This window comes from Scyliorhinus canicula, chromosome 12, assembly GCF_902713615.1.
Source record: "Scyliorhinus canicula chromosome 12, sScyCan1.1, whole genome shotgun sequence".
Classification (NCBI taxonomy): domain Eukaryota; kingdom Metazoa; phylum Chordata; class Chondrichthyes; order Carcharhiniformes; family Scyliorhinidae; genus Scyliorhinus; species Scyliorhinus canicula.
The window spans coordinates 140857768-140883070 of record NC_052157.1 but is presented as its reverse complement, the minus strand read 5'-3'; the positions used below and the strand labels follow the sequence as shown (position 1 = coordinate 140883070).

General features: G+C 50.0%; 1 protein-coding gene across 1 annotated transcript in view; it reads right to left on the bottom strand.

Annotated features, from left to right (window-relative positions):
• blmh (bleomycin hydrolase) overlaps positions 1 to 15231 on the bottom strand; it is a 109787-nt gene extending 94556 nt beyond the window's left edge. The window contains exons 1-2 of the mRNA XM_038814308.1: positions 14959 to 15231; positions 7172 to 7369 (exon numbers count right to left, since the gene is read on the bottom strand). Coding sequence (XP_038670236.1) covers positions 7172 to 7369; positions 14959 to 14968 — 208 coding nt within the window. The 5' untranslated portion in view covers positions 14969 to 15231. The remainder of the gene's footprint in view (positions 1 to 7171; positions 7370 to 14958) is intronic.
• Positions 15232 to 25303: the final 10072 nt, after the last annotated feature.

Sequence of the window (25303 nt, the reverse complement as noted above, 5' to 3'; positions counted from 1 at the left end):
TTTGTATATATGGGGGTTGGTTAAGTTCCAACTGTGTTTCTATTGTGCTTAGAGAGGGCTATGGTGTGGTAGCAGAGGCGAGGCTTAGCAACAGGAGGCCACCTTCCTTTGTTCTTAGATTTGACTAGAAGCCAGAGCAGTTGGAGAGATGAAGAGCTCGATTTTTTGGCCGCACCCGCCTCAAGATCGCCACGGATGAGATAGGGACCATGCCGAGGTCCACTGATCTCGGGCGGAAATTTCCAGTCGCCGGGTGGGTATGGCCGAAAAATCCAGTCTGAAATGAGAGATACGGCTGCTTTTACATCTCTACTAGAACCAGTTGGTTTAGAAGGGTAGAGAGGGAACATCTCTCCCAGCTTTCCAATAAGAGAAATCATGGGCGCGATCCACATTGCGCTCTAGCTTGGGCACAGTGTAGCCAATGAATGCTGGGACCCCGTGCGATTTACCCAAGTTCCGCGAGGTGTCAGAGTCAGGATCCCGCCCACAAGGGACGGGCCAAACGGCGTACACCGAACCTGGTTTTAAACCGACTTTGGCGATCTTTCCCAGCATCCACCAGCATCGCGGGATCCACCAACCTCCCCAGCAAGACTGCAACCGGGCGCAGTACAGCACTGGTCCACATAAATATGGACCAAGTGGAACAACAGCTCGGGGTCTTTCTGGCCATCAGAGACCCCTGGATGGTCAGGGTCAGTGCAGGGTGGTCCCCTGGTTTTCCCCCTGGAACGTGGGTTCCTTGGAACTGCCCAGCTGGTAGGGTGGTGGTGTGCAGGGTAGATAACTAGGGGTCTCTGGGAAGTAACAGGAGTGATGGACGGGGGTCCTGGAAGGGAAGGGGTGCCTTAAGGGGTCTTGGATGGGATCTGATGAGGGGGACATCCAGGGACCCCCTTGGTGGGTGTCCTTACTTGGGGGGGGTGTGGGGTAGTGCCAATCTTTGTGGGAGGTTTGGAGGACCCACAAGCTTACTTAGAATTTGGGGCACTCTTTCAAAATGCGGCCCGATCTCGGAGTTCAGTCTCCCAGTGCTAAAATAAAGAAGCTGGAGGTTACCTGAACCTGGGCCGGGATTCTCCCCTACCCAGCGGGGCGGGGGGTCTCGGCGTGTTGGGAGTGACGTGAAGTGGAGTGGAGTGGAGTGTTGGAGGTCTCCGCACCTTTAGGGCCAAGCCCTCACATTGAGGGGCTAGGCCTGCGCCGGAGTGGTTCCCACTCCGCTGGCTGGCGTGAACGGCCTTTGGCGCCATGCCAGCCGGGGCCTAAAGGACTTCACCGGCCGGCGAAGGTCCGCGCATGCGCCGGAGAGTCAGCGACTGCTGAAGTCATACCGGCGCATGCGCAGGGGAGGGGGTCTCTTCCGCCTCCACCATGGTGAAGACCATGGCGAAGGTGGAAGGAAAAAGGGTGCCCCCACTGCACAGGCCCGCCGGCCGATCGGTGGGCCCCGATCGTGGACCAGGCCACCGTGGGGGCACCCCCCGGTGTCAGATCGCCCCGTGCCCACCCCCCCCCCCCCCCAGGACCCCGGCGCCCGCCCGTGCCGCCAATCCTGCTGGTAGATGAGGTGGTTTAATCCACGCCGACGGGAGAGGCTAGCCAGCGGCGGGACTTCGGCCCAACGCAGGCCGGAGAATCACCGCGGGGGGCCTGCCGACCACCGCGGGGGGGCTGCCGACCGGCGCAGTGTGATTCCCGCCCCCGTCGAATCTCAGGGGGCGGAGAATTCGGGATACAGCGGGGGCAGGATTGACGCCGGCCCCTGGCGATTCTCCGACCCAGCGAGGGGTCGGAGAATCCCGCCCGCCCCTGGTGAAAAACTCCCCAGGGCCCAAAAAAATTACTAAGTGTCATTGAATAGTGGTGGGGAATTCACCGGCAGAGCTGGCGAGAAACTCCCTGAAAACCCCGCCACAAAAGAACTTAGAAATATTTTGGAGAATTGCACCCATTGGCTGGATTCCCCGCCCCGCCACATTTCTGCCTCGACCCGCCAGCGGGATTCTCTGTTACGCCGGCCGGTCAATGGGGTTTCCCATTGTGGAAAGCCCCACGCCGTCGGGAAACTACCTTGCACCGGGAAAACGGAAAATTCCGCCGGCGGAGAATCCTGCCCCAGAGATAAGAGAAATTAAGAAAAGTCTGGAGTTAAACAGGACAGAGGAAATTGGGAACAAGAGCAGATTACTGAGCGACCAGAAAGATATCTGCAGCGGTGCTAATGTTAGAGAGACAGTATTTGAAATAATCGATTAAATTATTGGCTGGCTAGATCTCAGAGATTGTGTGGAAGCCTTTTAAGGGAAAACAAAGTCGAAAAGGGGTGGTGTAAAATCCTGGACTGGATTTGCATTTCAAAGTGGAGCAGAAGCCTTGTTTAAAAGTGTTGTTTGGAAAACCTGGTCTGGATTATAGAAGGCAAACCACTAAGAGAATAATAATAATCGCTTATTGTCACAAGTAGGTTTCAGTGAAGTTACTGTGAAAAGCCCCTAGTCGCCATATTCCTGCACCTGTTCGGGGAGGCTGGTACGGGAATTGAACCGTGCTGCTGCCTTGTTCTGCATTACAAGCCAGCTGCTTAGCCCACTGAGAAATCATTACTATGAAAGAAAGAGATTTTAAAGTGTATTTTTGGGAATGGAGTTTGTGAAACTCATGCGACAATCATCTGGGAGGACGCAGAGGAGACATCCACAAACATTAATTTGGGATTCAGAGGAGAGAGTGTACTTGACCATCGTCATCCTGTGTGCTTATAAGACCATTCTTTCTTATTTGTTAAGCAAAAGGTAGGATAAAGGAATAATTGTATCATGATCCAATTTTTTCATGTTTAATAAATGTTTTTTTCTTGCTGTCAAAATTAATTATCGGTCCTATTATTCTGTTACTCCACATTTTATTTTGAAAAAGTAAGTGAGTCATTTGAGCCAGGGTTCCATTCCGGGATCTTCCCATCCAGTTATAACATCAGCAGAGATTGTAAAATGAACCACCTAGATTCATCCCACTATTTTAGCTCAAGTCCAATGTCCGTGAATATTCTGTTTAACATCATTCAAAAATACTAATGGCACTTGTTCAAACGATGGTACAGCATTCTACAATCTAATCATCCAACAATAATAATCTTTATTTTTGTCATATATGTCATAAATGGGGGCAGCATGGTAGCATTGTGGATAGCACAATCGCTTCACAGCTCCAGGGTCCCAGGTTCGATTCCGGCTTGGGTCACTGTCTGTGCAGAGTCTGCATATCCTCCCCATGTGTGCGTGGGTTTCTTCCGGGTGCTCCGGTTTCCTCCCACAGTCCAAAGATCTGCAAGTTAGGTGAATTGGACATGATAAATTACCCTTAGTGTCCAAAATTGCCCTTAGTGTTGGGTGGGGTTACTGGGTTATGGGGCTAGGGTGGAGGTGTTAACCTGGGTAGGGTGCTCTTTCCAGGAGCCGGTGCAGACTTGATGGGCCGAATGGCCTCCTTCTGCACTGTAAATTCTATGATCTATGAAATAGGCTGACATTAACACCGCAATCAAATTACATTGAAAATCCCCCAGTCGCCACACTCGGGCGCCTGTTTGGGTACACTGAGGGAGATTTCAGAATGTCCAATTTACCTAACAAGCACGTCTTTCAAAACTTGTGGGAGGAAACCGGAGCACCCGGAGGAAACCCACGCAGACAGGGGAGAACGTGCAGACTCTGCAGACAGTGACCCAGGCCAGGAATCGAACCAGGGACCCTGTTGCAGTGAAGCAACAGCGCTAACCACTGTGCTACCGTGCCGTTGTGACCTTTTAATTCTCCAGAGGTCATCCAAAACATGTGCCCTTTATCATCCTGTTGGCCAGTAATCTTCCTCTATCTGCCACAACACAACCCCTTCTAATTTTGAAGAACGTCAACATTCTCCTCATCAGTTGCAAAGAAAAAGTGCTCTAATTTCTCACCTCACTTCATAAAGGTAATCTCTCCGGTAGTAACCTCTCCTGTCAAGTAGCATCTACAAAATGTTGTTTTTAAAAAAAAATTAGGGCACCCAATTAATTTTTTCCAATTAAGGGGCAATTTTAACGTGGCCAATCCACCGAGCCTACACATCTTTGGGTTGTGGGGGCGGAACCCATGCAAACACTGGGGCTGTTTAGCTCACAGGGCTAAATCGCTGGCTTTGAAAGCAGAGAAGGCAAGCCAGCAGCACGGTTCGATTCCCGTAACAGCCTCCCCGAACAAGCGCCGGAATGTGGCGACTAGGGGCTTTTCACAGTAACTTCATTTGAAGCCTACTCGTGACAATAAGCGATTTTCATTTTCAACACGGGGACAATGTGCAAACTCCACACGGACAGCGACACAGAGCAGGGATCGAACCGAGGAGCTCGGCGCCGTGCGGCAACAGGGTTAACCCACTGTGCCACCGTGCTGCCCAGCATCCAACAAAATTGACCGTCCACTTTTTATTATGAACAAAAAGCCTTGTCATTGTTCCTCAGAAATGTCGCACATGTACAGAGCAAAGAACAGCGATGCTAATTGGCTCTTACATTCTCCAACTAAACAGGAATTGCATAGTTTTGTAGGCAGGGCTGGGATTGGTTACTGAACACATTCATTTTAGAAACATCTACAAGAGGTTTCTTCCCACAAACCTTCTACATGGGCTAGGTTTGAACATTCCACATGGAACTTTGAAGCTGCAGATTTCTGGTTGCTCGGGTGCAGAAAAAAAGGCCAAGTGCTTGATATAGTTTAAGGTAAAAAATAAAAAGTCCCTGTCTCGTTTACAAGGATTTGATGCGTTTAGGGAAACTGATATTTGCAACAGAGGCTTCAAATTCTATATTTGCAAGATTCCTCGTTTTTCACCTCACACATGGGAAACAAAAATCAGCCCCTAGTCCTGGACAGGAAGAAATGCCAAATTACTCAAGGTTATGCTCACTGGATACATGACAAGGTACCTCTCATTTCACACCCATGTATTGTACAACTCAGGCAACAAGATTAAGCGAGGGATGAACAAAGTTCATTCACACGTTTCATAAGTATGGTAAGTACACATTATCACAAATCTAAAAACAAAAGCAAATTACTGATGAAACAACAAATCAAATGCTGGAAACACCCAGCAGGTCAGACTGCAAATTTGGAGAGAGAAATTGAGTTAATATTTTAGGTCAATTACTTTGCATCTGGTGCTGCTCGCAAATACAGATCTTCTACTGTCAAACAGCACTGGACGCTGTGAGGTATGGTCACTTCTTTCAGAACACCCATTCAAACCAAGAATGCCGATGGTTTAATTGCTGACTAAGCATTTTTTACCATCAACTGGGTAAATTGAAGCTGATCAAATTATAGTCACAATCTTGACTTTGAAATAATTTCCCACAGAGTAAGCAGGGACAGGGTGAATTGAAAGAATTATGGAGATTACAAGTGTTCGAAAGAATAACTGTATTATTAGTTGGCCGACATACATCTAATGATGCAAGACATATTTACGGCAAATATCAAATCATTAGAAGGTTCTATATCCAAATTTTCAGATGACACAAAAATAGGTGGGACAATAAGTTGCAATGAGGAAACAAGAACCTTACTTGTTTGAAGCCTCTGTTGCAAATATCAGTTTCCCTAAACGCATCAAATCCTTGTAAACGAGAAAGGGACTTTTTATTTTTTACCTTGAATTGGATTGGATTTGTTTATTGTCACGTGTACCAAGGTACAGCGAAAAGTATTTTTCTGTGAGCAGTTCAACAGATCATTAAGAACATGACAAGAAAAGGAAATAAAAGAAAATACATAATAGGGCAACACAAGGTACACAATGTAACTACATATCACCGGCATTGGGTGAATCATACAGGGGTGTAGTGTTAATGAGGTCAGTCCATAAGAGGGTCATTTAGGAGTCTGCTAACAGCGGGGAAGAAGCTGTTTTTGAGTCTGTTTGTGGGGTGTTCTCAGATTTTTGTATCTCCTGCCTGATGGAAGAAGCTGGAAGAGTGATTAAGCCGGGTGGGAGGGGTCTTGGATTACGCTAGGTTATAGATAGGTTAGGAGAGTGGGCCAAAATGTGGCAGATGGAGTTTAACATGGATAGGTGTGAGGTCATGCATTTTGGTTGAAAAAATGGAAAGGCAACTTAGTACCTAAATGGGGAGAGACTTCTGGGTGCTCCAATGCAGAGGGATCTGGGTGTCCTCCTACACAAGTCACAGAAAACAAGCATGCAGGTGCAGCAGATAATAAGGAAAGTAAATGTAATATTGGCATTTATGGCAAAAGGAATTGAGTAGACAGGTAAGTAAGTGTTGTTGCACCTATACAAGGCATTGGTAAGACTACACCTGGAGTATTGTGAACAGTTTTGGTCCCCTTATTTGAGGAAAGATGTAGTGGCATTGGAGGCAGTTCAGAGGAGGTTCATTAGATTTATTCCAGAGATGAGGGGTTTGTCGTATGAGGAGAGAATGAACAGTTCAGGCCGATTCTCTCGATAGTTTAGGTGAATGAGCGGAGATCTACTTGCGGTGTACAAGATGCTAAATGGTATGGATAAAGTAGACATGGAGTTGAAGCTTCCCCTTGTGGGACATTCTAAAACGACAGGTTATAATCTTAGGAGAAGAGGTAGCAAATTTAAAACAGATTTGAGGAAAAACTACTTCTCCCAAAAGTTGTCAATCTATGGAATTTGCTACCTCAGAGTGTGGTGGATGCAGGGACAGTGAGGAGGAGTTAGACAGATTTTTAATTGGTAATAGGTTGAAGGATTATGGAGAACAGGCAGGACATGGAGTGACGCCAGGATGGGATCAGCCATGATCACATTGAGGGTGTTTGGCTCGGGAGGCTAAATTGCCTACGTCCACTCCTAGGTCATGTCTTCTAGGGAGGAGATGCTCTGGCTGATTTTGCAATCCAGCTCTTGGTCTGTAACATTGTAGGTAGCAGACAAGGAACATATCAACCATGATAGAATGGTGGAGCAGACTCGATGGGCCAAATGGCCTAATTCTGCTCCTATATCTTATGAACTTATTAATATAATATAATGAGGCATTTATTTGGCATAATATTAAATATTCCAAACTAAATGTTAGGGTCACTGGGTTTTATTTCAGAATAATTAATTGGATGACAATTACCCGTATGTTTCTGGTTTGTTACTGGCTTTCCTTCTGCAGGAATGACATTCTTGAATACATGCGATGTTTCCTGAACAACTTGTCTCTGAAGGTAAGCTTGTAGAAGGTCACCACTGGTTGCCACATTCTGGGCAAGGTTGTAACGTGGCTCACTCTTTAACCTTTTGGTGAACACTGCCGCCTTTTTTGGACAAAGACCTATGATAATAAAAAAAATGAAAGGCAAGTTTGATTGCAGACAATTCCATTAAGTTTTTGCTCAAGATAACAAACAATCATTTTTTATTTTTATTATTTAAAATAATTTTTATTCAAGTTTTTCAACAACAAATTTTCTCCCCACGGTTAAAGTAAACAAGGTGTAAATCTACACAGAAACAGAAAAAGAAATCCCCCCCAATACAAAGCGATAAATTAATAACGAACAATACAAGAAAGACGAAAATAACAAGCACACCGTCGCAAAAACAAACCCCCTTAACAAGCCCCGAACCCCCCCCCCCCCCCCCCCCCCCCCAGGTTGCTGCAGAGACTGACCACCCTCTAATCCTTCGCCAGGAAATCGAGAAAGGGCTGCCACTGCCGGAAGAACCCTTGTACCGACCCCCTCAGGGAAAACACAACCTTTTCCAGCTTGATGAACCCGGCCATGTCGTTAATCCAGGCCTCCGAACTCGGGGGCTTTGCGTCCCTCCACTGTAAAAGAATCCTGCGTCGGGCTACTAGAGACGCAAAGGCCAGAATGCCAGCCTCTCTCACCTCCTGCGCTCCCGGCTCCGATGCTACCCCAGCCCGGCTCCACCCTGGAACAGACCACCTTGGACAGAGTCCCCGCCACCCCCTTCCAAAACCTCTCCAACGCCGGACATGCCCAAAACATGTGGGTGTGGTTCGCCGGGCCTCCCGAACACCTCCCGCACCTGTCCCCCCCCCCCCCCCCCCCCCCCCCAAGAACCGGCTCATCCTGGGCCCTGTCATGTGTGCCCTGTGCAGCACCTTCAGCTGAATTAAGCTGAGCCGTGCACAAGAAGAGGATGAGTTCACCCTTTCCAGGGCGTCCGCCCACGTCAAATCCTCAATCTCTTCCCCTAGCTCTTCCTCCCACTTCGCTTTTAGCTCTTCCACCGAGGCCTCCTCCTGCATCAACTGATAAATTGCCGAGATCCTCCCACTCGTACCCACACAGGATGCCACCTCCAACCTCTTCCATGCAGCACCATCCCCCTCCATCAACCACCTGCGAATCATTGCCACATTTGCAGCCCACACAGGTTGGGCAACGCCGAACTGCCTACCTCCCTTCTTCGCTCCAGGAATACCCTTCTTACTCTCGGGGCCTTCCGCGCCCACAAGAACCCTAGAATACACTTATTCACCCCTTTGAAAAAAGCCTTCGGAATCAATATGGGGAGGCACTGGAAAAGAAACAAAAACCTTGGGAGCACCATCATCTTAACCGACTGGACCCTGCCCGCCAAAGAGAGCGGCAGCGCGTCCCACCTCCTGAACTCTTCCTCCATCTGTTCCACCAGCCTCGAATAGTTTAGCCTGTGCAGGGCCCCCCAGCGCCTAGCTATCTGGACCCCAAGATATCTAAAGCTCCTCTCCGCCCTCTTCAACGGAGCTCTCCTATCTCCCTCTCCTGGTCCCCCAGGTGCAGCACAAACAGCTCACTTTTCCCCACATTGAGCTTGCCGTACCAGCCTCCCCGGACAGGCGCCGGAATGTGGCGACTAGGGGCTTTTCACAGTAACTTCATTGAAGCCTACTCGTGACAATAAGCGATTTTCATTTTTTTCATTTCATTGTAGCCCGAAAAGTCCCCAAACTCCCCAAGTATCTTCAACACCTCTGGCATCCCCCCAGCCGGATCCGCGACATACAACAGTAAATCATCTGCGTACACCGACAACCGGTGCTCCCCCCCACCCGCACAATCCCCCTCCATCCAGTTCTTCGAATCCCTCAGCGCCATGGCCAGGGGCTCAATCGCTAACGCGAAGAGCAGGGGAGAGGGGAGACAAGCCTCGTCCCCCGGGAAAGCCGAAAGTCCTCCGACCTCCTCCCGTTTGTCACCACACTCGCCACCAGGGAGCTGTACAGCAACCTCACCCAGCTGATGAATCCCTCACCAAACCCAAACCTCCTCAGCACTTCCCACAGGTAGCTCCACTCGACCCTGTCAAAAGCTTTCGCCGCATCCATCGATGCTACTATTTCCATCTCCCCAGCCACCAACGCCATCATTATAACATTAAGAAGCCGCCGTACATTGACATTCAGCTGCCTCCCCTTCACAAACCCCGTTTGGTCCTCATGGATAACCATCGGGACCACATCTTCCACCCTTCTGGACAGTACCTTTGCCAACAACTTTGCCTCCACGTTAAGGAGCGAGATCGGCCTGTAAGACCCACACTGAAGGGGGTCTTCGTCCCGCTTCAGGATCAAAGAGATGATTGCTCTGGACATCGTCGGGGGCAGAGCTCCCCCTCCCTCGCCTCATTCAGGGTCCTCACAAGCAGCGGGCCCAGTAGATCTGAAAACTTCTTGTAAAATTCCACCGGGAACCCGTTAGGTCCCAGTGCTTCCCCTGTCTGCATGCTCCCCAGCGCCTCCATCAGCTCCTCCAACTCGATTGGGGCCCCCGGACCCTCCACCCGCTCATCCTCTACTCTTGGGAACTCCAGCCTATCCTGAAAGCGGTCCATTCCGCCCGCCCGGTACAGCCCCTCGTAAAAGGATCTGAACACCCCATTAATGTCCCTGCCACCCCGCACCAAGTTCCCTCCTGCATCTGTGACTCCCCCTATCTCTCTCGCTGCCTCCCGCTTCAGGAGCTGGTGGGCCAGCATCCGACTTGCCTTCTCCCCGCACTCATATACCACCCCCTGCGCCCTCCTCCACTGCGCCTCCGCCTTCCGGGTAGTCAGTATATCAAACTCTGCTTGGAGACTGCGCCGCTTTCTCAAAAGCCCCTCCTCCGGGACATCCGCATACCTCCTATCCACCCGTACCATTTCCTCCACCAGCCTCTCCCTCTCCCCCCTCTCCCCCCTCTCCCTGTGCGCCCGAATGGATACAAGCTCCACTCTAACTACTGCCTTCAGCGCTTCCCAAACCACCCCAACTTGCACTTCCCCGTTATCATTGGCTTCCAAATACACCTCTTACACCTACGGACCCGCCCACACACTTCCTCCTCTGCCAGAAGCCCCCCATCTAACCTCCACAGCGGACGCTGATCCTTCCCCTCCCCCAGCTCCAGGTCCACCAAATGCAGAGCATGGTCAGATATGGCTATCGCCGAATACTCCGTCCCCACCACTCTTGGGATTAGCGCCCTGCTGAGAACAAAAAAGTCAATCCGGGAATAAGCCTTGTGGACATGGGAGAAAAAAAGAGAACTCCCTACCTCCCGGCTTCAAGAACCTCCAAGGGTCTACCCCTCCCATCTGATCCATGAACCCCCTCAGCACCGAGGTCGCCGCCGGCCTCTTACACGTCCTAGACTTCGAGCGATCCAGAGCCAGATCCAACACCGTAATAAAGTCCCCACCCAGGATCACCACCGCCCCCCCCCCCCCCCCCCCCGGATCTGGCTCAGCATTCGCCGCATGAAGCCCGCATCGTCCCAGTTGGGGGCGTCCACATTGACCAGAACCACCCGCTCCCCCTGAAGTCTACCATTACATATCTACCTGCACTGTCCGCCACCACATTGGACGCAACAAATGACAAGCTCTTACCGACTAAAATCGCCACCCCTCGATTCTTCGCATCGAGCCCCGAGTGAAACACCTGTCCTACACAGCCTCTTCTCAGCCTCACCTGATCCGCCACCTTAAGGTGCGTCTCCTGGAGCATAGCTATGTCTGCTCCCAGCCCCCTCAGGTGTGCCAAGAACCGGGACCGCTTCACCGGACTATTCAGCCCCCTCACGTTCCACGTGACCAGCCGAATCTGGGGGGTCTTCCCCCTCCCTCTGCGCCGGTCAGCCATAGCTCTCCCTCGGCTCACCACGTGCCTGCAGAACCCCCCAGGCCCGTTCCCCACGGTGGCAGACCCCCCCCCCCAAGCCTCCCCCTTCACCAGCCATTTCCCTATGCCCCCTGCAGCAGCAACCCGGTACCCACCACCCCCCCCCCGAGCCCCCCCACAAGCTAGGGCCCTCCCAAGCTGCGTAACCGCTGACATTGTACTTCCGTAAGGCAGCCGACTCCTGCTGCTCCCCGCCATAACCGCCGACCCCCCCCCCCCCCCCCCCCCCATACAACACAACCACCAATCTCCCCTCCTAGTGCCGGCCCCGCCCCCAACTCCTCCAAAAGATAGGCACATGACCCAGGGGGACCGCGAACAGCTCCCCAACCCTCCACCGGTGGAAAAAACGGAAAAGCACCACAGTAAATAAATAACAGCCCCAAAAAACAAAAAGCAGAGCAACGAAAAGGTAACATCAAACACAGCCAATAAAAACGAAAGGATACCAAGGAGGACAGAGCCTCCGGACTATGTAGATCATTCCCCAGCCCCCCAGTCCTCAGTTCGAGTCCAATTTCTCTGCCTGGACAAAAGCCCAGGCCTCCTCCGGAGAGTCAAAGTAGAGCTGGCGGTCCTTGTAAGTGACCCAGAGGCGAGCCGGCTGTAACAGGCCAAACTTCACCCCCTTCCTGTGAAGCACTCCCTTCGCCCGATTGAAGCCAGCCCCTCTCTTCGCCACCTCTGTGCTCCAGTCCTGGTAGATCCTAATGTCCGCATTCTCCCACCTGCTGCTCCTTTCCTTCTTCGCCCATCTCAGCACGCACTCACGGTCAACGAAGCGGTGAAAGCGGACCAGCACCGCCCTAGACGCTCGTTCAGCCTGGGCTTCCGCAACAGCACTCGATGGGCCCCCTCCAGCTCCAAGGGTCCCTGGAACGACCCCGCGCCCACCAACGAGTTCAGCATCACGACCACGTAGGCCACCAAATCTGAACCTTCCAGCCCCTCCGGGAGGCCCAAAATCCACAGGTTCTTCCGACGGGAGCGGTTCTCCATCTCCTCCATCCTTGCCAGCCATTTCTTGTGAAGCGCCTCGTGCGACTCCACCTTCACTGCCAGGCCCAGGAGCTCGTCCTCGCTCTCCGAGGCCTTTTGCTGTCGCTCCCAGATCTCCGCAGCCTGAGCCGCCTGAGTCGCCATGAGCTTGTCCAGCGAAGCCTTAAACGGCTCCAGGATCTCAGCTTTCAGCTCCCTCAAGGAGCGCTGAAGCAGCTCCTGCCGCTCCCGCACCCATTGCTGCCACGCTGCTGATTCCCCGCCCGCCACCATCTTGTTTTTCCTGCCTCGCACCTTTCTCTGCTTCAAAGTTGATGTTTTGACCGCCCCGCTCCTGGTCCAGTCCATCCACCGGCAGCTGAGCACAGTGGATATGTTCCCACCTGGGGAAAAATCCAACCAGCACCGCTGCGGACCCTTAAAAGAGCCCGAAAGTCCAAAAATAGCGGGAGCTACCGAACGTGCGGCTTAGCCCCGCATCGCCGCAACCAGAGGTCCAGCACTCACATTCATTTTTTATTGACTATCACTTAAATGTAGTTCTATGCTGGCTACGACTGCGCAAGCTGCAATTTGGAACTGTCCTCAAGTAGCAATTAGGAGGCTTCAATCGTCTTTGGGTAATCTTTTGCAATCTTAATTTTCTAGTAGTGACCTTTCGCCTTCCTCTCCTACAGCTGTAGTTCCCAGATCCCACCATGAATGCATATTGGGAAGTTTAGATCAGGTCAGCGGATCATGGGCAGCACGGTGGCCTAGTGGTTAGCACAACCGCCTCACGGCGCTGAGGTCCCAGGTTCGATCCCGGCTCTGGGTCACTGTCTGTGTGGAGTTTGCACATTCTCCTCGTGTCTGCGTGGGTTTCGCCCCCACAACCCAAAAATGTGCAGAGTAGGTGGATTGGCCACGCTAAATTGCCCCTTAATTGGAAAAAATAATTGGGTAATCTAAATTTAAAAAAAAAAAGGTCAGCGGATCATGCAGGATTTTAAAACTGTGCCAACATTTTTATTATTTGCTTCTTTCAAACAAACCCCTACCCAGAGAGCTCATTTGTACCTCGAGATAGATCAATTCTATCTTGCATCTAACTCCTGCAAAATACCCAAATGCAACAGAACTGAGCCATATTATCCGATTTCACTTTGAACATTGATTTAGTTTTTTAAAAATGGTGTCAGGTTTTTTTGGGGGGGAAAACAGTAAATAAAACAAAACTATTTACAATCAGAAAACAGAATAAGAAGCGTGTAAGTAGCCAATAACTAAAATCTGAAGCAATGCTACGCCACACTTGCAAAAGTTAATTTCCAGTGCCAAAAGTTGTTTGGTAAAAATAAAATTTACCACATCATTAATTGTTTGTTTACACTGGAACTGACAAACCCCGTTATTTACGAGGTTATCTGTTATATTATCTTTAAAAGAATTAGGAACTACATTGTCATATGTAGAATTATACATCCCTTGCTACCACATTAGAGTCAGAAACAATATAAGGAGCAACAATGTGGGCAGCGCGGTAGCATGGTGGTTAGCATAAATGCTTCACAGCTCCAGGGTCCCAGGTTCAGTTCCCAGCTGGGTCACTGTGCGGAGTCTGCACGTCCTCCCCCTGTGTGCGTGGGTTTCCTCCGGGTGCTCCGGTTTCCTCCCACAGTCCAAAGATGTGCGTGTTAGGTGGATTAGCCATGCTAAATTGCCCGTAGTGTCCTAAAAAGTAAGGTTAAGGGGTGGGGGGTTGTTGGGTTACGGGTATAGGGTGGATATGTGGGTTTGAGTAGGGTGATCATGGCTCGGCACAACATCGAGGGCTGAAGGGCCTGTTATGTGCTGTACTGTTCTATGTTCTAATGCATCAGTCCACAGCACATGGTGGTGGTGGGGGAAGAGATCGGCGCAGTGCATTGGGAAGGAAATTCCAAAACCCTGTCCCTAAAAGGGCGCTTGTTTCAAACCTTTGGGGACCGCACATCAATCATGTCAGTACAGCAAGTTCATTTGCTGCATTCTATGTATCTGGATGCCGGCGAGTTTGGGCTAGGTAGCACAGCTTCAGGGAGAGGAGAATGTCTGAGACAGCAACTTCTTCATGTCTGCATTCACTGATGTTGGCCTCACGGGTATTTAATGCAAAATCTGTCGAGCGCTACGTTGAAGAGAGTGCTCCCTCGCTGCTGCCTTTTAACTCATAAGTTTGCCACCGGCATCCGACCAAATTCGTTAGGGTGCACAAGATACTGGCAAGACAAAATGTTGCAAAGTAGCAATTTCGTCAGGGAGGGAACACTGCCGAGATCCGGGGGAAAAAGTGTCCCCCCCCCCCCCTTTTGTTAAACTCGTCTGAAGTTGCTTCCTCCTTCAGGTCAATAGCAGCGCCTGTTACAAAGCCGGTTACAAAGATCCGAGCAATGCAGCTGGAAAGAAGCAACAGGGCTTTGAGAATTCAACACAAAAGGGAGCCAGCGAATCCCCCGCAGATGACTGCCTGCAGGCCTGAAGTCTTGACTCAGCATTCACGGATCGCTGCACAAACCCCATTTCAAACACATTCAGCGTGGACCTGAGCCACTCAAATCAGCATTTGGGGGGGGGGGGGGGGGGGGGGGGTGCTGCTGTCACCCCCACACGGACATCTTTGCATGGACAGCAACTGGGAGTCAAGCACAAAAGGATGGCTCAGCACATCGTGGGTCGCAGGAAGGCTCCGGGGGAAGGAGGGAGTTGCAAAGGGAGAATGTTCTTACCCGGCTTCATTCTGTAGCGAGAGAAAGAGAAGAGGGGGAAGTTTCCCTCCTTCCGGATTAGGCTGGAGGTGAGATCTGCAATTTAAGGGGCTGCAGCGTCTTAGAGGAACGGCCGGAAACAGGAAACCGAGACCTAACTTCAGGCAGTGAAGGAGGATGGCTTTGAGATTGGGATCTGTCAGGGACAGAGTGTGGTGGCTGCGGCCTGCAGCTTATTTAAGAGCAGGGTCGGGACCACCCCCAACGTCTTTGCGAGTCCGGAGCCACCTTATCATTTGCTTAAACGGGCTGGGGGGGGGGGGGGCGCACACACTGTCTCTGCAGCACCCTGGCAGCACAGTGCATTACACTGAAACCTGCATCTGCACTTTTTCTATTGCCTGCGGGGAGCAAGAAAAAACACCTTAGTGATGCATGTCACCACAGGGAGATTTTGACATATTAATCATCCCCCCCCCCCCCCCCCACCCCACAACGAATATTGCAAGATGGTCAAAAATACATGACTGTTCAAACGTGTTTAATTTACAATCGCATGTTTGTAACTGGTGAAAGTAATATGATAATTCACACTATGTCTTTGTAAGCGCTGTAGCGTTATCCGACCACTAGGGGGAGTAGCTCTGGGAATGCTCAGGAGCTTGTACAGGGCTCCACCCTTGGCTCCGCCCGTGACTCCTCCCCCTAGTGCTGCTGTATAAATACCCTTGTCCAGAGTCAGCCTGCAGTACACTGAGAGTTCATCAACGGGTAACAGGCTGGCTCTGTAGTAAGTCGATTAAAGCCTAGATTCATATCGGAAACACGTGTCTGGTGAGTTGATGGTTCCATCAATTTAATCGACTTAAGAACAGCAAGATCGATCATGGAATCAGCCCACAAGCCTGGACGCCTGGAACTCGACCCGCAGGATGCAGAGGCTAACGAAATCTTCTCTCACTGGATGCGGTGCTTCAAGACCTACCTGGCAGAAGCGACCACAGCCGAAACGACAAAGGAACAGAAGTTGAGTCTACTGCACGCGAGGGTGAGCCACAGAATCTCCACACAACTAAACTTGGCCGGTTCATATACTGTGGCGCTAGCAGTACTCAATAAGATATATGTGAGGCCCGTTAACAAAGTTTACGCACGCCATGTGTTCACAACTCGCCGCCAGCGGACTACATAATCACTCGCCGAATTTCTAAGGGAACTCAATAATTTGTCCAATGACTGTAATTATCAAGCGGTTACCGTGGCTGAACACAAAGAACTTGCTGTACACAATGTTTTTGTAGCGGGGCTCAGGTCTAATTAGGTGCGCCAACGATTGCTGGAAAAGGGGGCCCAAGACTTCGAAACGACTGTGGAAGCTGCTACCACAATGGAGGTCTCCTTCCGCAGCCTTAACTCGTTCCCCGCGACCCAATCATGGGCCCCCGACCAGCGACTCCCCCAGGCCTGTGCTACGCAGCTGCCCAGCCACCAAGCTGCTCCAGCTAGCCACTATGCTGCCCCAGCCACCATGCTGCCCAAGCTAGCCACTATGCTGCTCCAGCCTGCCATTTCTGCGGCCAGAACCGGCACCCGCAACGCGACCTGCAGCAGCTGCGGGCGGAAAGGCCATTACGCAAGAGTGTGCCTTGCTAAAAGGGCCCCTGCTTCCAGCTCCCCAGCGGCACAAAGGAATCGCTCCCCTCATCCGCAGGCCCGCGGGGCCCGAAACGCTGCGGCCTATGCCCCGACTCCGCCCCCTCCAGCCACGTGCGATCCATGGGGGTCGCCATCTTGGCAAACCTCCACCATGCGCCCGGCCACATGCGACTCATGGGGGCCGCCATCTTGGATGCCATCTTCGTCGCCGCCCGCCACGTGCGATCCACGGTCCCGACCTGCATCTCTGCGCTCGGACAACTCATCGGAAGAATACGACTATGAACTCAGAGGGCAGTCATCACGTGGCCACTCCAGCACAGCTGATCGAGCCGCCCACTACCCGCAACTCAGTGCAGTCACTCCGGACCAATCACGCCCAAAGCATCAGCGAAATTCGATGGCAGAGGTTCAAATCAACGGGTACAAAACGCCATACCTCTTTGACTCCGGGAGCACTGAGAGCTTCATACATCCAGACCTGGTAAGACGCTGTTCGCTCCCCGTTTTCCCCGTGCAGCAAACTTTCTCGCTCGCTTCAGGCTCCCATTCGGTCCAGATCCAGGGGCGCACCGCCGCGACACTCACAATCCGAGGCGCTAGCTACTCAAAATTCAAACTCAACGTTTTGCCCGAACTCTGCGCGCCACTCTTATTAGGCCTAGACTTCCAATGTAACCTTAAGAGCCTCACCCTCAGCTTCGGCGGGCCCCTGCCCCCACTCACTATCTGCAGCCTCACTACGCTGCGAATTCCCCCCCCCCCCTCCTCTCTTCGCCAATCTCACAAAGGACTGTAAATCCGTAGCCACTCATAGCAGGCGGTATAGCCCGCAGGATAGGGTATTTATTAGAGCAGAGGTCCGAAGGCTACTCGGTGAGGGGGTTATAGAGGCCAGCAATAGTCCCTGGAGAGCTCAGGTGGTGGTCGCTAAGACCGGGGAAAAATTCCGCATGGTGGTCGACTACAGTCAGACCATAAATAGATTTACGCTCCTCGACGCGTATCCCCTCCCCAGGATTGCAGACATGGTAAACCAGCTTTTTTCCACCGTGGATCTGAAGTCTGCATACCACCAGCTCCCAATCCGCCCAGAGGACCGCCGCTACACGGCATTCGAGGCCGATGGCCGCCTTTTCCATTTCCTCCGGGTCCCTTTCGGCGTCACTAATGGGGTCTCGATGTTCCAACGAGCAATGGACCGAATGGTGGACCAGTACGGGCTGCGTGCCACGTTTCCGTACTTGGACAAAGTTACCATCTGCGGCTATGACTAGCAGGACCACGACGCCAACCTCCACCGTTTTCTCCAGACGGCACAGAAACTGAATCTCACGTATAACAAGGAGAAATGCGTTTTCCGCACAAACAGACTGGCCATCCTCGGCTATGTCTTGGAAAACGGAGTCCTGGGCCCAGACCCGGACCGTATGCACCCCTCTTAGAACTCCCCCCCCCCCCCCCCCCCCCCCCCCCCCCCCCCGTTGCCCCAAGGCCCTCAAACGGTGCTTGGGTTTCTTTTCTTACTACGCCCAGTGGGTCCTTCAATATGCGGACAAAGCCCGCCCACTCTTTAGGGCCACACGATTTCCCTTGTCAGCCGAGGCACATCAGGCCTTCGACGGCATCAAGGAGGACATCGGCAAAGCGACCATGCGGGCGGTGGATGAATCCACTCCATTTCAGGTAGAGAGCGACGCCTCAGAGGTCGCTCTTGCAGCCACTTTAAATCAGGCAGGGAGACCAGTCACATTTTTCTCCCGTACCCTCTCCGCTTCAGAACTCCAACACTCCTCAGTCGAGAAAGAAGCACAAGCCATTGTGGAGGCTATCCGCCACTGGAGGCACTACCTCGCAGGTAGGAGGTTCACCCTCATCACCGACCAAAGATCGGTTGCCTTCATGTTCGACAACTGGCAAAGGGGCAAAATTAAAAACTACAAAATTCTGAGGTGGAGGATCGAACTCTCCACCTACAATTACAACATTTAAGTATCGACCCGGGAAGCTCAACGAGCCTCCGGATGCCCTATCCCGCGGGACATGCGTCAGCGTGCAGATTGACCAATTCAAAGTCATCGACAATGACCTCTGCCACCTGGGGGTCACCCGGCTCGCCCACTACATCAGGGCCTGAAACCTGCCTTTCACCAGGGACTGCCCGATCTGTGCGGAGTGCAAACCGCACTTCTATAGACCAGACAGTGCCCACCTGGTCAAGGCTTCTAGGCCCTTTGAACGCCTCGCGATTGATTTCAAAGAGCCACTCCCCTCAACTAACAACAACGTTTACTTTTTAAACGTCGTAGACGAGTTCTGCCGTTTCCCATTCGCTATCCCATGCCCTGATATGACCTCCCACACAGTCATTAGGGCCCTGCATAGCATCGTCACCCTGTTCGGTTTCCCCAGCTACATACACAGCGACCGGGGTTCGTCCTTCATGAGCGACGAGCTGCGTCAGTACCTGCTCGACAAGGGCATTGCCTCGAGCAGGACTACCAGCTACAACCCCAGGGGGAACGGGCAGGTGGAGAGGGAGAACGCGACAGTCTGGAAGACCGTCCTACTGACCTTCCGGTCTAGAAAGTTCGAAGTCTCCCAGTGGCAGGAAGTCCTCCCAGACGCGCTTCACGCTATTAGGTCCCTTTTGTGCACAGCGACCAATCAGACCCCTCACGAGAGGCTCTTCATTTTTTCCAGGGGCACTACCACGGGGGTCTCACTGCCGGCATGGCTGAGTACGCCGGGCTCTGTACTTCTGAGGAAACACGTCAGGGCGCACAAAACCGCCCACTTGTTGAGAAGGTGCGCCTGCTCCACTCCAGCCCCCAGTATGCATTCGTCGAGTTCCCTGACGGCCGTCAGGACACGGTATCCCTCCGGGATCTGGCACCCGCCGGATCCAGCGCCCCCTCTACCCCCACAGAAGGATCTCTCACCCTACACCCCATGCTGCCGCCCCCTCGCGCTCCCGAGCCACGAGCTCGTTCCACCAGTTCCGCGCATCCACGCCGGCCAGCCCCCAGTGCCCCCAGTACCCGGTCGAACCAGGAGAGTATGAAGCTCGGATACAACTCTCCCTGGAGTCCGCCATCGTACCCCAGCACACAACACCCATCCAGCCACCGCAAGAGGCTGCAATCCTGGTGCTCCGCAGATCACAGCGGACAATTCGGCCACCGGACAGACTGACGTTGTAGACCACCACCCCCGCCAGACTTGATTTTTTTTTGCAGGGGGTGAATGTAATATAATAATTCACACTATGTCTTTGTAAGCGCTGTAGTGTTATCCGACCACTAGGGGGAGTAGCTCTGGGAATGCTCAGGAGCTTGTACAGGGCTCCACCCTTGGCTCCGCCCACAACTCCTTCCCCTAGTGCTGCTGTATAAATACCCTTGTCCAGAGTCAGCCTGCAGTTCACTGAGAGTTCATCAACGGGTAACAGGCTGGCTCTGTAGTAAGTCGATTAATGCCTAGATTCATATCGGAAACACGTGTCTGGTGAATTGATGGTTCCATCACCTACCAAAGCTTGCGTGTCGAGGGAGTGTCCTGGTCACCTGCCCGTAAATACGAAAGGCAGAAGGCACATTCAGTGGCAGCTTCTACTTTCAAAGCGCTCTTTTAATAACTTCTTCCCCTATTGTTCTCATCTTCTCACCCGAACAGGGTATTAAAAAAAACAGCTCTGCATTCCCTCTCTGACATCCATTGCTGTCAAACAGGGAAATGCTTATCCCAGGACTTGTGCTGAATTCGCTAAAGTGCAATTATGGGAGGAGCTGCAATTTTAAAAATAATGATGTTTATTGTCACAAGTAGGCTTACATTAACACTGCAATGCAATGACTGTGGAAATCCCCTAGTCGCCACATTCCGGCCCCTGTTCGCGTACACGGAGGGAGAATTCAGAATGTTCAATTCACTTAACAGCATGTCTTTCAGGACTTGTGGGAGGAAACCAGAGCACCTGGAGAAAACCCATGCAGACACGGGGAGAACATTCAGAATCCACACAGTTAGTGACCCAAGACAGGAATTGAACCTGGGACCCTGGTGCTGTGAAGCAGCTGTGCTACCATCAGTGTTTCGCAGAGGGGGGGGGGGGGGGGGGAATGTGGAAATAACCTTTTACTCCTTAAGTCTTAGGTGCAAGTACATATGTATAGGCCAACGTTAAGATGAAGGGTGCAAATCCTCAAATGACCATACAACTTTGGGAAATATTACCGCACTCTTCATATCCGAAGATAGGAAGGCTTCACAGCGCCAAGGTCCCAGCTTCGATTCCTGGCTGGGTCATGCCTGCACGATCTCCCCACGTCTGGGTGGGTTTCCTCTGGGTGCTCTGGTTTCCTCCCACAAGCCCCGAAAGACGTGCTTTTAGGTAATTTGGACATTCTGATTTCTCTCTGTGTACCCAAACAGGCGCCGGACTAGGGGCTTTATCACAGTAACTTCATTGCAATGTAAGTCTACTTGTGACAATAAAGATTATTTTTAAAAATAAAAGAAAGAATTAAAAAACAATATATTTTGTTGGAAACTGTTGTGTTATGTACTCTGGGATAACACAAGCTGCAACTCGATGCAGCTTTGACCAAAAGGTTCTCCAGACTTTGAAGTAAGTTCAGTGTGATTTATTGAACCATTAGCACAGTTCTCTATGAGTTCGACTCTCCTGCTAATCTTCCTATAGTCAGTCAGTTTAACTAACCAGTCTGCTCTCAGCCATGTGGTGGATGTGATGCTTCTGATCTGCCCCTGTCCTACTCTCTAAGTGTCGCCTGTGGAAAGAGACAGAGCATGTGTGCTCTGTCCTTATATATGGGTTGTGTAATGCCCCCTTGTGGTAGTATCACCTCTGGGTGTCTTGACTACACATTGGTCATGTCCTGTTCTATGTGTTCATTAGCTATATGTCTGCATGTCATGACGTCTCTGGTGCTCCCTCTAGTGTTTACTTAGTCGTAGTGTATTTACATTAACTCCTTGTGTATTTACAGTGATGCATATCACCACAGAAACCATTTTTGGTATTAACAACTACAGTTTTCTGTACTGAATATGTTATATGTTGATAGCCAGAGCTAAACTCTGGAGGGTGAGGATCAGGATTTGAGGCATATGTTCAAATGACATGGGTGAGGAGAGGAACTAGCATGACCAGAGTTGTTTCAAAGGAACATGCCCATTCCCACTGCTTCAGTGATTTTCTTTCCGCAACCTTCGGTCGCTGACTCAGTTTTTGTAAAGTTACCAATCCACTTTACAGCAGCACTGGGTGTTTGCGAAGGTAGTCAAAGCAAAAACCTTCAGAAGAAGCAAAGGAATTTTGCATACAGCTTCCTTATTCTGCTGTTGTGAAACTCAGGTTCATGGTTCAAGTTTCAACTATTTGTCTTAGTATATAATATTTAATTTCAGGAATTAAAGTTTAACTGTAGAAGATGGAATAAATACAATTAAAGCAGCTCAGAGTCTATTGAACTTAAAAGATTGGTGCCATGTTACTTTAAATGGTTAGCAACTAGAAAGGCGAAGATCATAAAATAGCACATGGGCTAACTTTGCTGGAGAACTGGAGATGCGAATTCTGCACTGCTTGCAAGTAAATACAACCCAGAGGAATGTTTTTCTTTTGGGACTCAGCACCAAGTTGGTTTAAAAACATTAAGTAAATCTTGAACAGTCATAAAATCCATTTACTTTAGATTTTTAAAAAATGTAATTGAGGAATAATTAAAGGTCAGTTTGAGGATATCTCAGACAGGTTATGTTAACATGGAGATAAGGTGGAGTTTAGAAAGGCACTTTGGTTTAATTTATCTCGGTGTTTGCTGGGAGAGGTCTTTCGTTGCAATTTGGACCTTGTGTGGTTTGCAGCTCATTGAAAGAATTTAACCAATTAGCCACCCATGCACTGTAATAAGAGTAAACCACTAACTTTATCTCTGACCATGAGGAGGGTGTGTGAGGCCTAATCTCAGTTCAAACTTTGTGAGGAACAGAAGCTGGAAGATTGTCTCGTTTGAAGCTAGTGGAAGAATCTACAGTGGGCCTCACAATGTCTTATTTCAAAACAAAATAACCAGTGGAAGTATTGAAAAGTAACCAGAACAAGGGACCGAGGCCTTCACAGTCAAGAGATGACAAATGAAAGTTTTCCGGCTGAGAGTAGCTGGTGCTGAGGGACATTCTCCAGAGGATTGTGGTATATTTATGGATGTTCCCTACAGAAATATATAACTTTAATGTTGTCATATAACAGAATTCTTGTAAGTGGGAAGTAGATTTGAGTGCATAACATATATAGTTATAAACCAAATCGTTAAGTTAATAAATAGCGCTTGTTTTGTTTAAGTCTTTAATATGCAATAAAGTTTGTTTTGTTTTAAAAAAGGTAAAAAACTTGCAGCATAGTTCTGTTGGTTAAAGTGAGGTATTCGAAATTCTTTTTAAATGTTAATGGTCCTTAACCAGATCATAACACTGCCCATCATGAACAGATGGTTCCGAGATAGCGCTTTATGTTTTTCTGAAACATCCCTTTTTTTTCTGCAATTTAAATATTACTTTTAAAAAATTGAGCACAAATGTGGTTTCAGTGTTTCTAAGTACGAATGCACAATTAAATATTTCCAAATATTTATACAAGCTGAGATTTGTTGAACCATGTGTATGTTTGTCATTCAGATTTTTTGAGAAGCAAAGTCCCATGAAGGGGAATGCAATTACTTTTACTTCAAGTTAGTTATGACTTCACTCCTCCATAAATAACCTCTATAAAATGGACATCAGTGTGTAAGGCTACGGACTTTAGGAAATGGTGTTCATGTTCATTGAGCAGACCTAGAAATGTTTATAGTCTTATTTCACCAAAGCTCCAAGTGTGTTTTTTCGAACTATGAGGGTATCAAGTACGAGCATTTAATGAAACGGGTTTACAATTCCCCTTTCTAAATAATCCTTTGCCACGTCTGTTTGCTTATTATTGTCATTTTATCTTCATCTACTAAACGTTGTGCTGGAATGCAGTTACACACTTTTGAAAATGAACATTAGTTGTCTTGCCTTTAAGGAATCGGAAAAGGCTACATTTTCCATTCATTTATCCTAATGATAATAATTATAATATATCAGAGAATAATCATAAGTCAATTATAAATATCACATTGTGTCAGCGTATTTTGTTATTTTAAAATTCAGAACTCCTGCTATGAGGCTCAAAGCATAAATTTGAGAGAGGTATGCAGAGAATATGGTGAGGCTCTAAGGTGAGGCTGAAGAAATGGATAGTGAATGCTGAAGAAGACACAAGCAAAATATGATGCTTCAACAGGCAGCTCTCCCCTTTGAGAGCAGACAGGTGGTGATTGAACCTGAGGATCACCATGCCTCAGGAGAGGGGCAAGGTTGAAAATAACCTTTATGAGTAACCTCAGCCAGTATGGACATTAAACCCACGCTGTTGGTATCACATCATAAACCAGGCAGCCATCCAGCTAACTGAGTTAACCAACTCCCCTAAACTTAAAAATGAATGCATCCCAAAAGATAATTTAGCTTTCATTCATCGTACAAAAAGCTTGTGCATTGCAGTCAACAATCAGGATACGGAACCAATTGAGGAGGTATTTCAAGTTGGAAAGAAATTCGGTGTTGGCGCCAGTATTTGGGAGCAAAAAGTTTAAGACGAGGGTTGGGGGGGGAAGGACGGGAAGTGGAGGGAGGCGGGGCTGGAGCAGGTGAGGGATATGTTCTCGGAGGGGAAGTTTTCCGGACCGGAAAGCTGCGGGAGAGGTTTGAGTGCCGGGGGGCTGAGTTTAGGTATATGCAGGTGCAGGGCTTTGAACGTAAGAAGTGGCGGACGTTCCCCAAGCATCCGGAGTACACACCTTTGGAGCAACTGCTGCTTCCTGCCGACTTGGGGGAGAGTAGGATTGGGGATATATACGGTTGGGGGAGCAGGGCGGGATGCAGGTGGTGAGGGTAAAGTGTAAATGGAAGGGGGAGTCAGGGAGGGAAAAAGGTTGGGAACTATGGTTTGAGGCGATGCGGCGGGTGAACCCAATCTTTTCCCTGTGCGAGGATAGGCTTGATTCAGTTCAAGGTGATGCACAGGATACACATGCTTCAGGCGAGGATGAGTGGGTGCTTCTAGGGGATGACCGATGGGTGTGAGAAGTGCAGGCGGCGGCCGGCGAATCATGCTTACATGTTCTGGGGCTGTGAGAAGCTGGAGAGCCTTTGGGAGGCGGTGTTTGGGACGCTATCTAAGATAATGAGGGTGGAGTTCAGGCCGACCCTATGGTGGTGATCTTTGGGGTCTCGGAGGAGCCGGAGCTGCTGCAGGGGAAGGGTGGCCTTCGCCTCTCCTGTTGTCCTGCAAAACATCCTGTTAAATTAGAGATTGGATACGCCACCAATGTGGCAGCCTTGCAGGTGAACCTATACGCCTTTGTTCGACTGGAGAAGATTAAGTTGGAGTTGAGGGGATCAGAGGAAGGTTTTGAGGTGCGGTGGAGTCTGTTCATGATGTTATTTGAGTTGTTTGTTGGGGGGGGGGGGAGGAGGGGGGAATAAAGGGGAAAAATTGTACAAACTGGATTCTGTTTTGATGGACTGTGCATTTTGTTGATGTTAGATGTGCTTGGAAGAAAATACCATTAAAACAAAAATTTGCATAAATAAATGCAATACT